Source organism: Propithecus coquereli, unplaced genomic scaffold, assembly GCF_000956105.1.
Source record: "Propithecus coquereli isolate 6110/MARCELLA unplaced genomic scaffold, Pcoq_1.0 Scaffold134, whole genome shotgun sequence".
NCBI lineage: Eukaryota > Metazoa > Chordata > Mammalia > Primates > Indriidae > Propithecus > Propithecus coquereli.
Genome location: NW_012137636.1, coordinates 5,761,697 through 5,778,316, shown reverse-complemented (window position 1 = coordinate 5,778,316; position 16,620 = coordinate 5,761,697). Strand labels below are relative to the sequence as shown.

The window sequence follows — 16,620 nt, the reverse complement described above, 5'->3', positions numbered from 1 at the left end:
AGGGACAGAACTTTCAAATCACGAAGGCTCGATGAAAGGCAGCGCTTTCTTTTTGGGGCACGTGTTGAACCTCATAGTCTTGCTTCTTGGCCATAACAAAACCGATAGGATATTATTAAATAATAGATTTACAAACATTATGATTGCATTTTGTAAAAAAAAAGTGTATGTATGCAAAAAACTACTGGAAGTATATATAAGAAATATATAAATATATAATATATAAATTAAAAGATTTTGTTCAACCTTTTTTTGGACCTAAAAGTCTATTTTTCTTCTGATTTTAAAAGAAATTAAAATATTTTAATAGGCTCCTAAAAATACTGTGGCCTGAGCACTATGCCTACTGTGCCCAATGGGTAAGTCAGCCCTGCTGGGAGCTCTACTTGCACTATCTCATTTTATTTCCCACGCAGCAAGACAGATACCATTTTACAGCTTAGGATATTTAACTTTAGTCATGCAATGCCACCTCTCTAAGGTCACAGCAACAGGAAGATTGGGTTTGGGTTTTAGACCCCAGTGTCTAACTCCAGAGGCTGCTCTGGACTCTACTAAGTCCAATTTAACCATCCTGGTCCCCTCTTCCTGCTGTGTCCCAGGCTAATCCCCAAGCCAAGCTCAAAATTGTCATTCCTATGATGCTGTTCTCCCCACCACTCCCAACTTTCCCATGGCCCAGGCAGACTCTCTCCAGGTCTGTGTCTGCTGTCAGGGGCCAGCATAGTTGCACAGGGCATCCTGCCGCCCACCCCACAGAGTGCACCCACAACCCTCCAAGTCACACCACTGACCCTCACCCACTCCCAACCAGTGTCAGCTCTACTCACCGTACGATTTTAGGAAAAGGGAAGGGACACTGAGTGGACATCTGGAGTATGACTGCCAGGCACTGTGCATGGCCCTTCACTCCTCTGGCCATGCTTTGCCCACAAGGAAGGTGTTTCTAGCTCCATTTATTCAGAGAAGGAAATCGAGGCTCAGTGAAGCTGCATGGTTTGGCTGATGGCCATAATAAGTCTTTGTGTGACTCCAAAGCCCAGTGTTTCCCAGACAACGTGGCCTCTGGTGACAGGCACCCCTAAAACCGTACATTCCAATTGTTGGCTGACAATTACAACCCCTTTGTGAGAGCCTCATTCCTCAGGCTAAAGACTTGGTTTCTCTTGGTTGAAGTGCAAAGGCTGTGAAGAGGGGTACACGAGTTTTAACCAGTATTAACTTTGCCCTAATAACAAGAAGCATTTGAAGGGCATTTTAGAATAAATAGAGCAATTTTTTCAAGCATAACTTCACTCGATCCTCACCACAGCTCCATAACAAAGAATCACACTCCTCATTTTATACATGAGGAAACAGGCTCAGAGAGATGAAGAGATTTGCCCAAGGTGCAGAATGGAGAGGGATGAGCCACAGAGCAGAGACTTTGAGCCACAGTTTGCAGACTCCTCTTCCCACGCCCTGCTCTACCTGACTCTGGCTCTAAGATGATGAGGGGGGAGGGAACTGGTCCATGAGTACTGGGATGTGGCTGTAGAACATTTCACCTGGGATCCTTATTGGGCTCTTTGCTCCCCACCATCACCCCCAACCAGGCATACAAGGCCCAGCAGTCTTGCCACCACCCAGACAGATAAGCAGGCAGATGGAAGACAGACAAGACACTCGGCAGAGAGAGCACAGAGACCATCTGGGCTGAGAAAGTCCTCAGCCATATGCACCAAGGGAGGCCCGGGGCTCCGTGCTGGCCTGGAGAGTGGGCCACACCCCCAATGCATGCAGCCAAGTCATGCCTGGCCTCGGCCACCCACGGAGCCCTGCCTGCCCCATCCCCTCTGAGAGGAGCATCTGCCAGCAGGCCTCCTCCTCTCAGCTTGGGCCCCGGTCCCCAACAGTCCAAGGGTGGGACAGGGAACCTCACTCTCAGCTCCTGGGGCCTCGGATTACTCTCTAGGGGCCCCTTGTTTTTCCTCCTCTGGGACAACCCAAGGAGAGAAACACAGGGCAGGGGAGCCAGTGGTGGTTGCTATAGGAAACACATCCCTCAGCTAGCAACATTTCTTTCATACAGGCCTAGAATTTTCCACAACACCACTAGGTTCACTTTTTGAAGAAAATAGCTTATTTGCCATATACCCCACCAACTTCACACCCTCCCAGCCTGCAGTTTCACCCACTTCCTTCTGACACCAGGGAGGCCATCACTGAGGAGAAGAGTGAAAATGACAAGCCCTCCCCAGCCCCATTTTCTCATCCATACAATGAGCCCTGAGGAGGATCACAGGAGACCAAGGGGGCACCTATTCAGGTGGTTCAACAAAAAAAGTGGTTTTGTTTTTTGCAGACATGCTCCACTTTTCGGGGGGAGGTGTTTATGTGTTTGTATTTCAGGCAGCCTCATGAAGAAAATAAGACTCTTTGAATCCACTTAATACAAACCCCAGTAGATATCCAAACCCCAGAAGACAAGAAAAATTATTCTGAAAAATAAATACTGCACCTCCCCCTCTACGACCATTCGCTCCATTTTCAAATGCTCCTTCACAAGGACCTCGCCAGAGTCAAATTACACTTGAACGTCTACATATGGCCTGCAATTAATGCTCATCAGTATAATCACAATCATAAGTTCAATGGTTTCCTAGGGACAGAACTTTCAAATCACGAAGGCTCGATGAAAGGCAGCGCTTTCTTTTTGGGGCACGTGTTGAACCTCATAGTCTTGCTTCTTGGCCATATATCCATTTCATGACCTGAGGAAATTATACAAAAGGGAAGCAAAACCATTTGCACTGGGACAGCGAAGCACAGGACTGAGGGCACCTATTGAGAGGCAGATCAATAAACCTTGTTTCTTCCACCTTATCTTCCTGCAAGGGGCAGCGACCCCGCCCCTCCAGCAATGGTACCTCCTCTTTCTGGTTTTGCTCCAGCCTGCGCTGGTTCAGCCAACCTGACAAATGCCCAGATGCCCCACTTCCCCATGCTGAGCTAGTCCCCAAGACTCAAGCAGAGATAAAGTCCTCTGTATCTGCCACTTCCCAGATGTGTGACTTTTGGCAAATTACTTCCTCTGAGAGTCTTAGGAGCCTAATCTTCTAAAACGGGGGTCCCAACAGTGACCTTTCAGAGCTGTGAAAGGTGATGGAATAAGCTGAGTTAAGCCCCAGCTCAGAGCCTACACCACACCCCACGGCCACCAGATACAAGGAGCCTGTTCTCAGAGCCTTGACCTCATTCCCAGGGTGCCCGCAGCGGGCCGTAGGCCAGGTCAGAGGGGACGCTGGCAGGGTTTCTCAATGCAGGTGTTATTGATGTTTGGGGCAATTCCTACTCTGCAGCGTTGTTCCTCTCCCTGCAGAATGTTTAACCCCTCTGGCCACAGCTCCCTAACTATCTGTAGAGAATGTCCCCTGTTCCCCAGCATGGCAACCACCAAAAGTGCCCCATATATGTCCAAACACCCTTGGAGAACACCACTCCTAGGGGGGAACCATAGCCAAAACCTTCTCCCTGCCAGATAGGAATGAGAAGGGAATGCCTCCCCTCAGCCTCAGTGCATCTGGCAGAGAAGCATTCTGTCAGGAGCCCTTCAAGAAGAGGTTTGTTCATGACCTTGCCATGGGAGCGGCTCACTCCCGCAACCACCCACAGAACCCCCAAGGTCCCCATTGTCCTCATAGGGGACTTCTAAGAATCTCTTTAGTCTCCAGTACCATAATGTGAATTCCTTTACTAAGTCCTTTGACCTGGAAGTTTTTCACAATTAACAGACTAGAAGAGGAGGTAATTCCTAATGATAGAATGTCAGACAGCTGAGGAAAGAAGAGATTGGGGGCTGCCAGGACCTCATCAGGATTCTTCTCTCACATGGTAGGAGGGCAACTGTCCACCTACTCCACCTGCTAAAAGGCATAACTAGCTGGCAACCACAGGTGTGGGCTACAAGATAGCTGTCCGTTCTTAAAGCAAGTCCTAAGTGCCACACACTGATATGAGTCCATATGCTTAGAAGAAATATTTGTAACATACATGACAGATAGCACTTGCAAGTGTTTATATGTAAATAAACAAATATAGATGCTCCTTGACTTATGAAGGGGTTACATCCCAATAAACCCACTGTAAAGTTGAACCATCATAAGTAACCCTATGCACATATTTGTATATATATATACACACACACAAACGGACACGAAGAGACATATGTACATGTGTATATATAATGCATATTATTAGCATATATTAAGTTTATAATTATTATGATTAATATATAGTATATTAAAATAATTACTACACAGTTATTATAATTATATATTATTAATAAGTTGGTTATATTATAATAAATATATATTATATACATTAAGAATGATTGAAAATTAATGATAAATGATGAACTCCTCCAAAGGAAAAACAAACAGGCAGAGAGTATAAAAAGACAATTTTAAAAAAGAACTAAAATAACTTATGGAATTGAGATACCACCTACTACCTCTCAAACTAGCAACTTTTTAAAAAATTATAGTGCTCAGCATGCATGAGAGCGTGTAGATATAATACCTTGAAGCATTGCTGGTGGGAGTATAAGTTGGTAAATCTTTCCAGAGGGCAGTTAAGCAATATGTTTTACAGTTGTCAAATATGTTCATACTCTTGGACCAAGCAATTACACTTCTAGACGTTTAGCCTTTAAAAGTATTCATGGATGTATTCAAAGATTTGGTGTTTCAGCATTATTTATTATAGTAAAAAATAAAAGCAACCTAAATGGCAAATGATAGGAGATTGATTAAACAAATACATATATATAGCAGGAAACAAAACCGATAGGATATTATTAAATAATAGATTTACAAACACTATGATTGTATTTTGTAAAAAAAAAAAGTATATGTATGCAAAAAACTACTGGAAGTATATATAAGAAATATTAGTATACCATTGGGTGACAAAATTATAGATGATTTTATTTCTTTCTTTGTGATTATCTGTATTTTCTAAAACATCTATCTTGGCCAAAAATTTCTAAAATATCTCTCTGGCAATTACTAATTTCTACTTTCTAAAATGGTTATGTATGAACATATCGCATGACCCCAAAGGTACACATTCCTTGAATACAGGTTCTAAGTCTTCATAACTCCCCATAATATTAGCTTAGTGCCTTGAATAATTGCAACAATTACCATTTATTGAATGTTTGCCATGTGGCAGGCATTGTGCTCAATTGTATCTTTTAATACAGTAAAATTCAATAAACATCTGTTGAAGGAGGGAGGGAGGAAGGATAGTTGGAAAAAGGTGAATGAATAAATGCCCAGAAACCTGAAATAAACTGGCAGCTATCTCACTTAGAAGAGACCAGCTCATTTTGGGGATCTTTTCTGACCACCAGACCACACCAATCTGATAGATCTTCTCTTCTAATGGGGAGGGAAGGTGTTAGGAGGATAAGGACCACACTATGATCCTGGATTTTAGGAAGCCACACTTTTTGGAGGCTAAGATCTCTTGGGAACTTACCAGGTAAAACTTAAAAATTACTTTTGAAAGTTTTCTTACATAGAGTTAAGAAAACCAATATTAACATGACAATGACATATTAATGAAACACTTTTAACTTTGAGAACCTTTAATTCATTTCTACAAACACTCCCTTAGCACCCACCATCACCCAGTTTGAGAATAAACGATAAGCACAGTCTCATCCTTAAGGAATTTGTAATGCCATGAGGACTACCAGCAGGTGCCTAAATAACTGACTGAAGGCAGGGTGTGAGCTCTATTAGAGCAGTCCAGGACTTAGGTAGCAGAGTGCAGAGGGAGAAATTCTTTCTGATGGGGATGGAGAGTGGAGGAGGTGGTAAGAGAGAGCCGGCATTTGAAGGACAGACAGGATTTCTCAAAGCTGAGCTGGGCAGGGGAATGGCATTCTTGGCTGCAGGAACAGCGGAACAGCGTAGGCAGAGGCTCTGAGGGGTGGGATACAGTACGTTTGGGAAGGACAAGTGTTCAATCCATGCCCCAGAAACCTTGGGCTAGTTGATTAAGAGCGAAAGTGGCCCAAAGATGAGCTCCTCTTCTCAAACTCTTCCTGCCCCTGCCACTTTCTCACTACACATGCAAGCAGACATAGCCTACCAAAAAGCGAAATAATATACCCCCTCATTGTCAAAGGCTTTGGATTAAGTTCAGATGAAGGCCACAGTAACTTGAGTGCTCTCGGGGGTAGGAATCCCAGGGAAGCTCCTAGGCACCTGCTTCTGCCCTGCTGTTCTCCAAATGCTGGCATTCCAGAGAGGAAGCCTCCAGGGCAACACCTGGGACTGGGTGCTACCCACCTCCCAGGAAGATGGGGAGGCAATCCCTTGACAAGTTGTTTCCAAACACTTACAGCATGGAACCGATAGTAAAAGGATCAAGTACCTATCTCTTCAAATGCTTGTCCTCCAGAGGGTCAGCCCTGTGGTCCTGCCCCCTCAGGACACCTCCAGCTCTCTGTGGCCCCCCTCTTGGTCAATGGTTTGTGGAGGAAAGAAAACAGGAGCCACTGGGAGTCTACAGGGCAGGAGAGGAAAACTCCACCACGCAGCTCAGGAACATCACAGCTTTCTCTATAATATTTTAGTAACATGATACATTATCCCTCCCTCCCTGCCTGCATTTTTTTTCTTTCTTTCTCTCTTTCTCCACATATCTCTTTTTCCTTGTTTCAACTTTTGTAGAAACTATTGTTCAAAATCAGTGTCTCTCTCTCTTTAAATCTGTGTCTGTCCCTCAGGCTCTGAATGTCTCGTTTCTATCACTGTCTCTCCACGTCTCTGTCATTCTATTAGCCTGTGTCTTGGTGTCTGTCTCCGTATTTCTGACCTGGTCTTTCTATTAATGTCTCCTTGTCTAGATGTTCCTGCCGGCGTATCTCTCTCTCCCCCTCTCCCTCTCTCTCTCTCAGCGTCTGTCATGTCCACGTCTTTTTGTCACTTTGTCTTCCCCCTCTCGGTATTCCTATCTGCATCTCTCCATCTCCGTGTCTCCATCCCCGTTTCTCTCCCTCCTCTCTCGCTTGCGTTACTAAAATCGCAGCAAGGAAATAGCAGTTGAGGTGTGAGCCTAAAAACCAGCTTGGGCGGGATGCCAGGTAGGAGCCAGCGAGGGTTCCGCGCGGACAGCACCCCTCGCCCAGCCCGACCCCTGACCACCCCCTCGCCGCCACAGGAAAGGGTGCTTGCCCAGGCCAGGAGTCGGACTGGGGGCGGAAAGTTCTCACCGATGGTGAAGCTGTAGCCATCGATGCTGAAAGTGGCGCTCCGGCATTTTTTGAAGCCCTCCTTCCTGTTGCTGGCGTCTGTCATGGCTCGGCCGGCCGGGTAGGGGCAGCGCAGCGCGGCCAACGACGTCCCGGGGTTCCCCCGCGGCTGAGCGCGCAGCCGGGTGCCCGCGCGCCGCGCGCTGTCACCGCAGCCCCGCCGCTCGCTGAGCCCCGCGCGCCGGCCGCAGGCGCGGGGACCAGTGTCAACTAACACGCCCGGCGCTCGGCGGAGTCAGCGAGCCACCGCGACGGCCCCATCTCCACTCCAGGCTCCAGGCGCGGCGAGAGGAGCCTTAATAAAGGGAGGCGACGCGCCCGTGCGTGTGCAGGGGGCCGGGGCGTGTGCGCCGAAACCCCCGCCTTGGCCACTCTGCTCTGCGAGCCGCTGCAGCCCGCGCGCCACAGTCACGTCTGTTTTCTGTCTCAGCTTCTCCTTCCCTCTCTGCGCGCTAGTGGGGTTTGGGGGCCCAAGGGAACGGCTGAGATTTGGCGTCGTGCTTCTCCTAGATATGTTTTCTCCGGCAGGCCGAAGAGCTTCCAAAAAGCACATCAACAGATGGAAAAGCAAACATCTTAGCCGTCAGGCGTGGCCAAAGTTTACTCCAAACAAGGAAGTCGGGAAAATCGCCACGCCCACTTCCTCCTAACAGCTGTCCCCAGAAGTAGCCTGGAGGCCGGATGAAATTACTGCCCGGAAGATAAGTATTCAGGTAACCTGTATTCGTGGACGAGCGCTTTCTCACGGAGGCTCTAAAATGTGCGGTTTACAGCCGAATTACAACGCGCCCCTTACAATCCATTTCGAATAACTTGTCCCGTTCTTTCGAATTTGGGTTTGCCAAATATGATAGACTCCTGGAATTTGCGGAGGTGGGAGAGATCCTACCAGTCCCATAACTAACACTCTTGTTACAGAAGAGGAAACTGAGGCTGAGTGGGGCTTGAGGAAGGTGCTACAGCTGGGAAGCAGCAGACATTGGTTGCAGAAGTTTCACTTTATGACAGCAAGTCTGTCATTGGTTTTTCCAGTGCCTGAAATAACTGATTAGGCAGGTTTATATATGGAAGATCATTCCCTCCAACCAGCAAGCAGTTACTGAGGATTTACAGTTGCAGTGCTCTGTGTCAGGGGCTGAGACCATAAAAAGAGACCAGTGCTTAGTCCCACAGAGAAGTCCACCCAGTGTAACATGTGGAATGGCAGCGCTATGCTCAAGCTATTGTGAGACTACAATTAATTTAACTTCATTTGTTGTTATAAAATTTGACACAATTAACAAACATATGCCAATAGTAAGAGTCCACCAGATATATTCCTAATTGGTTCCAGTTGAGTTTAGAGGCATCCATAAGTCTTCAGAATCTAATAAAAATGAGAAACCCTCTCCAAAACTATGGCAGTATTCTACATACAATTTCAGGGGACCCATTAAAGTCTGAAGTCCAGTGAAACCCTGGTTAATGCTTGTCTCAGGAATTTAATCTTTTTTGAGTCACCATATATTTTTAAAGAAATAGATTTATGTCAGAGTGTAGTTGAAACTTCAGTTCTCTTAGGGAAGACCCAGAACCACATTCACATTGATACTTTGGTTAGGTCAGAGGCAAGATTAATTAATCATAAAGGCAATGTGTGCCACAAACCTCGTGCCACACAAAATGGTACATCTCAGCATGGAGCCAGGGGGTGCTTCAAGCCATGGAGTAGTCCTTGAGAGACTGTAAGGCCCATGTCTAGAACTCGTTATGACATGGAGGCATGACGAGGGCTTTACAGACAGACAGACAGACCTGGATCTGAAATCTGGCTCCACCACTACCCACTACATGACCTTGAGCAAGATGCTTGACCTCCCTGAGCCTCACTTTCCTCATTTTACAATGAGGATTAAGTGAGAATAAGAGTGTAAAACCTAGGCACATAGTGGGCATTCACTTAATGCAACTGCCAGCTCACTCCCAAGTTTCATTATGTAGACACCATGGAAAATTCTTCCCTATGACAATAATGTATTTCAGTCATTGTTACCATTAACTTTATAAGTAAAGAGAATTTTTATATGTAACATTTTTATATATATTATGTATTTTTAAATATAGTAACTGCTGAAAGTTTTTTGTAGTTCCCATTTCCCTGCATTTCTCCCACTTTCGCAAACCTTTAACTGAAGCATGTGTTTTTTTGTGCCAAAATAAGTCCTCAAATGAAGAGCCTGAAAGCCCTGAGTTATATAATCTCCTGTAGTAAATTATCAAAAAAAAAAGTCTATTGCAATAGAAATTTTTTCTTGAGTGAGTGAAATTAAAACTTGGTATTTAATCACTCTTAACAGAAAAGCTTCTTGAAATATAACCTATAAACATAAAAACAATGTGATCATTTATCTGTCCCCCGAAGTCTGGTAAAAATAACTTGCCTGAATAATTATAACTGTTTTTAAACTGCTTCTCCCCAGAATCATTATCTCTTTCCCTGGTTTTAGAGATTACACACCTACAGAACCACTAAATGCACCACTTCAAGTGCAAAGTCTGAAAGCAGCCTTCTCAGTGCAGGGCTCTTACACTAAACCAAGCGCAGTTGAATGCTAACGTTACATAAGCCAAGAAAGAATGAGTTCAAGAATGAGATCAAAAGAAGCATTGCTGTGCTTGCTCTTTCACAAATGCTCCCTCAAGAGAGCCTGTGAAGTAAGAAAACTGAACCAAGACAGCCAAGCAGATGTGTCAATCCTCTGCTCTGGTAGTTGGAGCAGGATTTGGCAAATTGATGCCAGCAGGCCAAATTGAGGCCATCGCCTGTTTTTTGTAGAGTCTGCAAGCTCAAAATGGCTTTTACATTTTTAAGTGATTGGAAAAAATTCAAAAGAAGAATAATATTTTGTGATACATTAAAACTATATGAAATTCAACAAATAAAGTTTTATTGGACCATGGCTATGCTCGTTTATTTACATATTATCTCTGGCTGCTTTCACACTGCAAAGGCAAAGTTGAGTAGTTTTGCCTGAGACCACATGGCCTGCAAGGCCAAAAATATTTATTATCTGGCCCTTTATATAAAGTGTTTACTGACCCCTAAAATTAGAATAAGCATACCTTATTATCTGTCAAGGTTTAGATGACTTCTAGTTTTATTATATTTATTTTAAAATTTGGATTTGGAAAGGAAGTGATCTTTTTTAAATTATTGGAATGTATTCTAACAAGGAAGGCACAGCAACAAATGTGGAAGGAAGGAAGGAAGGAAGAGGAGGGAGGAAAGAAGGTACACTGATCCAGTCATTAGCCAAAACAAATTGGGTTAAGATTAATTTCTCCAAGAAGTAATGTGTGATCCTGTCTTCATCACAATAAAGTAGAATAGAAGATGAACCCAATACCTACATAGGACCAAGTGGTGCTCTTCAAATATAACAACTATATATGATACATGATATAATATTAAAAAAAAAAGAATCTGGCAAGATACTTCTCTGACTTAGGTGCTAATATCCTGTCCTTTGATTCCCCCTGTGGATCTGATGGTGGATTCTACTACATGTTTCTATATAAGAAAAAGGGTATTAATGGCAAGTGCTTGTTGCTCATTGGTTTTTCACTTTTAATGTTCTATAGGATGACAACATTTTACTCTATATATAGAATATATGAGTGAAAAGTACACTTTCTAAGAAAATAAGTTTATTTTTCATACCAGAGAGAAAACAACGCCCCAGCATTTTATTAAGGCATTTCAACCATTCTCAGGTAGGAAGCTGAGAATTCTCCTAGCAGCCAATGGTCCAAGAATTGTAAACCCAAGTTGCCCCAATAAGAGCGTCGTGCACACCCCTTGTGGACACCTATCGGGCTGTCTGACAACCACTCCAAATTCTGGGAAGGGCCCCCTCCGTACACATGATCACAGAAATGGCTGCAGGCAATAAAGTTTCTGAACTGCAGCCCTGCTCCTCTGGCTGTAATTGATGGGACCCAGATTGGCTAATGAATACCATTGCTGGGAATAGGAATTGGGAGAGGTGAAGAGAAAGTTCCAGTATATTCCAGGCCCAGTTCCAGCTGGTGTCTCCAAATCAGCTCCTCCCAAATTCCATGAGATGCCCTATACCTACATACTATACCTTTATACTATAATCCCTTTTTGTGAGTGACCCAGTGTAAGTGAGTTTCTGTTGCTTGCAATCCAGAGTCCTAACTAATGTACCAAACAAGCTCCCTTCAAGGAGGGAAGTAAAGGAGAAAGAAATGAACAGGGAAAATAAAAAATCAAACTAACATTTGAGTGCCAACTATGTGCTAGGCATTGTGCTAACCAAAAAACAGTCCCTGCCTTTAAAGAGTTTACAGGAAGAGTAAGTCCCAGAACAATCCGTGGAATCAGGTGTCAGAATGAGAGAGCGGTCACAGAGTCTGTGTCTATGGATGCAGTTCCTCTTCAGCCCTCACCAATACCCATCTTGGTTTCATTTTACTTCTGCTTTATTGTTTCCCTAGAGTCCAATCTTTTTTTCTTGTGTAAATGAGACCCAGGAATGTCAGAGACAGATGGAGAGGAGATAAAGCAAAATGCCTACATACTTGAGGGCCCAAAAAGGTGCCACAAAGGCATTATATGCAATCAAAATGTTTATATTCCCATAATATTCTGAAATAAAAAATTAAAAAAGATACCTGAAAGGCCCTAGTGGAGATTACAGAATTCTATTTCCACAATGAAGCAGTTCTTCTTTGTGTTAAGGCTGGCCTCCTGTTCATTCTTAACTTTTTTCTGAGTTTATATATTATTAGCGCATCTGTCAAGGTCACTATTCTTCAGTATCTGCCTTCAGGGTCTCAAAAAATAATAGCTGAGAATACCCAGGCCAATGCTCTCCCCATAACATTATGTAGCAAATACAGTAAATCATATTTCTTTTCTGCACTAAGAATTTGGGGAGAATTTTCTGATAGCCTTTTAAGTTAGATTTTTAGAAGTGGAGACATTCTGCAGTGGGGGTGGGGGAGACCAAAACAACTGTCTTTAATTTCTTTTCCATAATCCAGAAAATCAGGTCTGGAATGTTGTTTCCCCTCAGCCCACCAGGTCTGCCTAGAGACATCCCTCCTTGTCTTTCATGTCTCCACTGATGTCCCTGGTCCTTTGGAAAGCACTTCCTGTCTGACCTTCCTGAGGGGAGGCGACCACCCTACTTGAAGCCTCCATTGGACCCCCATATGCCGTACTCACAGTGCTCATTTGCACGCTGGTCTCCTCGTGAGGAGATGGACCACTGGGTCTTCCAGCCCCAGCACAGTGCCTGGCACAGAGTAGGCCCCCAGTAAAACATTTGATGAATTAGAAAGTGAACAAAGATGCACAATGCAATGCTGTGTGGCCAGGATGTGATGTGACTGGGGCAGGACAGTTGGCTCTGTCAGTCACTCTCTCTCTCCTCTCACCCTCTATCTTCCTCTATGATGAGCTTTGGAGCCAATTCAAAACACAGCTCCATGATAAATAGGTTAAAAACTTCTAAAATTAATAAAATGAAACAAAAAGCTCCTCTAGTTGCTAGCTGTGTGACCCTGGGCTAGTTGCCTAGCCTCTCTGAGCCTCAGTTTATTCTTTTGAAAAATGGAGATACAATACCTAGCTCATAGGGAATGTGTGAGTTATAATGAAGTAATTTATGTTAAAGACCCTGGACCCGACCCATAGTAAACTTTCAATAAATGTTATTATTTTAACATCATCATCATTAGTATACCAGGTCCCTTTTGTGCTTCTGTATTCTACACAGAATGCTTAAGGTCATCCATATTCAGAGGCAAGAGGAACTGGCTCAGAGCTCACTTACCCTTGGGTCCAAGGCCACCCCATGAGTAATAAGGCCAGAGGTTCTAGGTCTCCATCACACAGCTGCAGAAACTCGAGCGCCGGAGTCCAGAGCTTGCCCAGGGCCACCTGGCTCAGAGAACTCTCAGTTGCTCTTCCACCCATAAGACCCAGCTTCCATAACATTCCCCATTCTGTGACACTTCAGTCACCTATGCTTTGCTTCATTCAGTAGATGTGCTGTGGTCCTCATCTTCCAGGCCTCGGGGCAACATTTGACTTGGGGACCCAGCTATAGCCACTCGGATGCCTTCTGTTCACTGGGCACCCAGGGGATAGCTTGCTCCTGGTTTTCCTTCAAGCTCTCTGGCCAATTCCTTTTCTGTTGGTGTTAACAAGGGAACCTCCTGTCTTCTCACTGCATTCCCATCCTCTCCCCTGAGCAATCCTCTTAACTACTGATGGTTCTGTTAATGACCCTCAAATATCTATTTCCAGCCTAGATTGCTTTCCTGAGCAACAGGATATACCCCTTTTTTTCAGAAGGTCTTATAGTCACCTTGACCTTGATTCCTCTAAATCTGAACTCATCATCTTCCTCTTCCTCATCCAGAGTTCCCTTGGGCTGTTGGAGATAATGTTTCCATACTGCTTCTCAGGTCAGGCCACCTTTACCACCCTCTTTCCAGCTGTCCCCACAGGAGGAGAATTCCTTACCTGACTGGTTAGAGTTTCAAGATGCTCCTTGGGCCAAACTCACTAGGACAAGAGTCTCTGCTGGGCAGAGCCCATATGACACCTCTGTGAGGATTAGAAGAGGGTGCCCTCCCTTAGGCGAAAGCAGCCCCCATGCCAAGACAAACACAGAGCCCAGTGAGTGGAGCCCGGGCTGAAAGCTGCTCCCACCTGGCCCCTCAGAGTCAGGCACTTTTGGATTCCTAGCTATAGTACTCCCACAATATCATCAAAGCCTCACTCTTCCCCTCCAAGGGTGCTATCTCTGTAAATCTTCCTCCAGCCACTCTATGCCAAATCGGGGAACCTGTGAGTCATTGCTGTCCCCTCCGTCCTTCTCATCTAAGCAGCCACTGAGTCCTGGCAAAACTACTACCTCAGTGCATCTGGCATGTGTCCACTCCTCTCCTTAGTCCAGGCTGCCACCACCTCCCAGGTGAGCTTTACAACAGCCTCTCACCTCCCCACCAGCTCACATTGTCGCTGCAAGCCACCGTCTTCCCGGAGGCCAAAGGGACCTTTTTAAATAAAAAGTCATGTCCTTCCTCTGCCTAAAACCCTTCAGTGACACCCCGTCACTTAGGAAAATTCTTAGAATAAAGTAAAAACTCCTTACCCTGGCTCCTAAGGCCCTACAGAACCCTGGGGGAAACTGGGGAGTGGAGGGAGGTTCGGACTTCCTCCCAAAGCAAGTGGGAAGCATGAAATGCTTTTAAGCAGGAGATGGGAACAGTCAGGAAGGGAGCGGGGCAGCCACAGGCAGGAAAAGGGAAGGGACCAACAAAGGCCATGGTGGGCACCTGGGCTTAATCCTCGGGGGAACATCAGGAGCCAGGATCCAGTTGCCATTTTGGCCACACATGTGGTTTCCCTGCCCGATTCCTGACCTTCTCTCAAGGGCTTGGCTTAGACATCCCCTATTACCTCTTCTCACCTCAGACTTCCTAGAGAGGATTCAGACCGTCTGTGCTTCCTGGGGACTAAGAGAAAAAACACTCATATTTATGGAACACCTACTATGTGCAACTTCTGCATTAGTTTGTGAACCAACCTCCGTAACAAATACCCAAAGTCTCAGTGGCCTAACATCACAATAAAGGTTTATTTCTTGCTCATTACAAAGCCAAATATAGATTGTAGAGGGAGCGGGGTGTTGATTTTTGTTCTGTGGAATTATTCAGGGACTAAGGCTCCTTTCATCTAGTTCCACCAGCACCTAGAACCTCAGAATCCTTCACAGATCCACCACACCTAGTTGGCAGATGAAGGAAGAGAAAAAAGGTGGAAGGACCATGGAGAAGGATTTTAGGGACCAGGCCTGGAAGAAATACACATCCCTTCTTCCCACATCGCATTAGCCAGAAATCAGTCTCATGGCCCCACCAAACTGTGGAAATGACGTTAGGAAAGTAAAGAAGGTTTGGTAAACACAGATCCTTTGAAACCTTATCCTTTCCACTGTTTTGACGCAATCTGACCTCAGCTCACCAGGTGCAGACACGGTTAAAACGTGTGCCAAGGACTGAGATCATAATCTGCCCTGAAATCAGAGTTGCAACCTTTCTATCGTAAGCCCCAGCTCAGATGATCTAAGATACTCAGCCCACCACCATGACATAAATTAAAGCCCATCTTCCCCAGAAAGAACACCTCTTCTTCATGTGACCTACTGTCGGTGTTGTCACTTATAGAAGTTTTAAGGGTATAAACAGTTTTAATAGTATATTATAGCTCTGGCTTTGGAAAGCAAGCCCAAAATATAACTCATTAAGTAGTTGAAAATCGCATCATCTTGTGACATATGTTTTTTTTCTTTCTGTAACTAGAAAACATAAATATTATATCACATTTAGAAATACAAAAATACCAGTATGTTAAGAGACAAGGGGAATAGCAGAGATAAATTCAGTCAATAATATTTAGTAGGCCAGCAAAACTTGCCACATCAAAGATGCTTGCTGAGGATCTAGAGAATGGGGGATTAGAATAAACACAGAGCATCCAAGGTTACAACTTGCGCAGCGATGGGTCCCAGATGGTAATGGGTTATAGCTGGCGTTGGTACACGCTGGCACTCAGGCACGGGAAGGGGACATGGTTTCTTAGGGGGACCCAGCCTTGGTCAGGCTGCCTTCCGTGCACCAGGCTCTGTGCTAAGTACGCATGCTTCTCATTTCAAGCTCTCCAGCAATGAAGAATGGAATTATGGAGTTAGATTTTCTTACTGCTGTTCTGAAATCCCTGGAGAATGTAACTCGTCTCAGTGGCAACCTTGGCAACAGAATTATCAAGAGCACCAAGAACACTGGAACTAGACAAACAGCCCAAAGGGGGATTTCTGACACAGAATAGATCCAACTATTTGCCAAAATGACTTATAATAGAGAGCTGCTCCTCCATCCGTTGTTCGCTGACAGATAAATTCATCTAGGACTTTCTTCCAGCTTAGTGATTCCCCTCAAACCAGACAGCAAACATGTTCCCTGTCACCAGCAAACACACACCCACAGAGATACACACAGCTACACACACACACTCCACTTTTGTATCTTGAATGTGGCTTCTAATGATGATGACAATAATAAGGATGCTAGTGTTTTGAAGAAAATGTCACAGGACAAAATGTTAAGAAAAAAGAACAAACTATGAAGTAGGATACAAAAGAGTCTCAACTATGTTTTTTTAAAAAATGCACTTAAGAAAAACAGGAAGGTGAGTAAGAACAGCCCAGAGTGAGAGAGCAGGCCAAAGACAAGGA

The 16,620-nt window shown here is 44.7% G+C and overlaps 1 protein-coding gene across 1 annotated transcript in view; it reads right to left on the bottom strand.

Annotated features, from left to right (window-relative positions):
• PDE1C (phosphodiesterase 1C, calmodulin-dependent 70kDa) overlaps positions 1–7,926 on the bottom strand; it is a 556,088-nt gene extending 548,162 nt beyond the window's left edge. The window contains exon 1 of the mRNA XM_012638761.1: positions 7,268–7,926. Within this exon, the coding sequence (XP_012494215.1) occupies positions 7,268–7,352 (85 nt within the window). The 5' untranslated portion in view covers positions 7,353–7,926. The remainder of the gene's footprint in view (positions 1–7,267) is intronic.
• Positions 7,927–16,620: the final 8,694 nt, after the last annotated feature.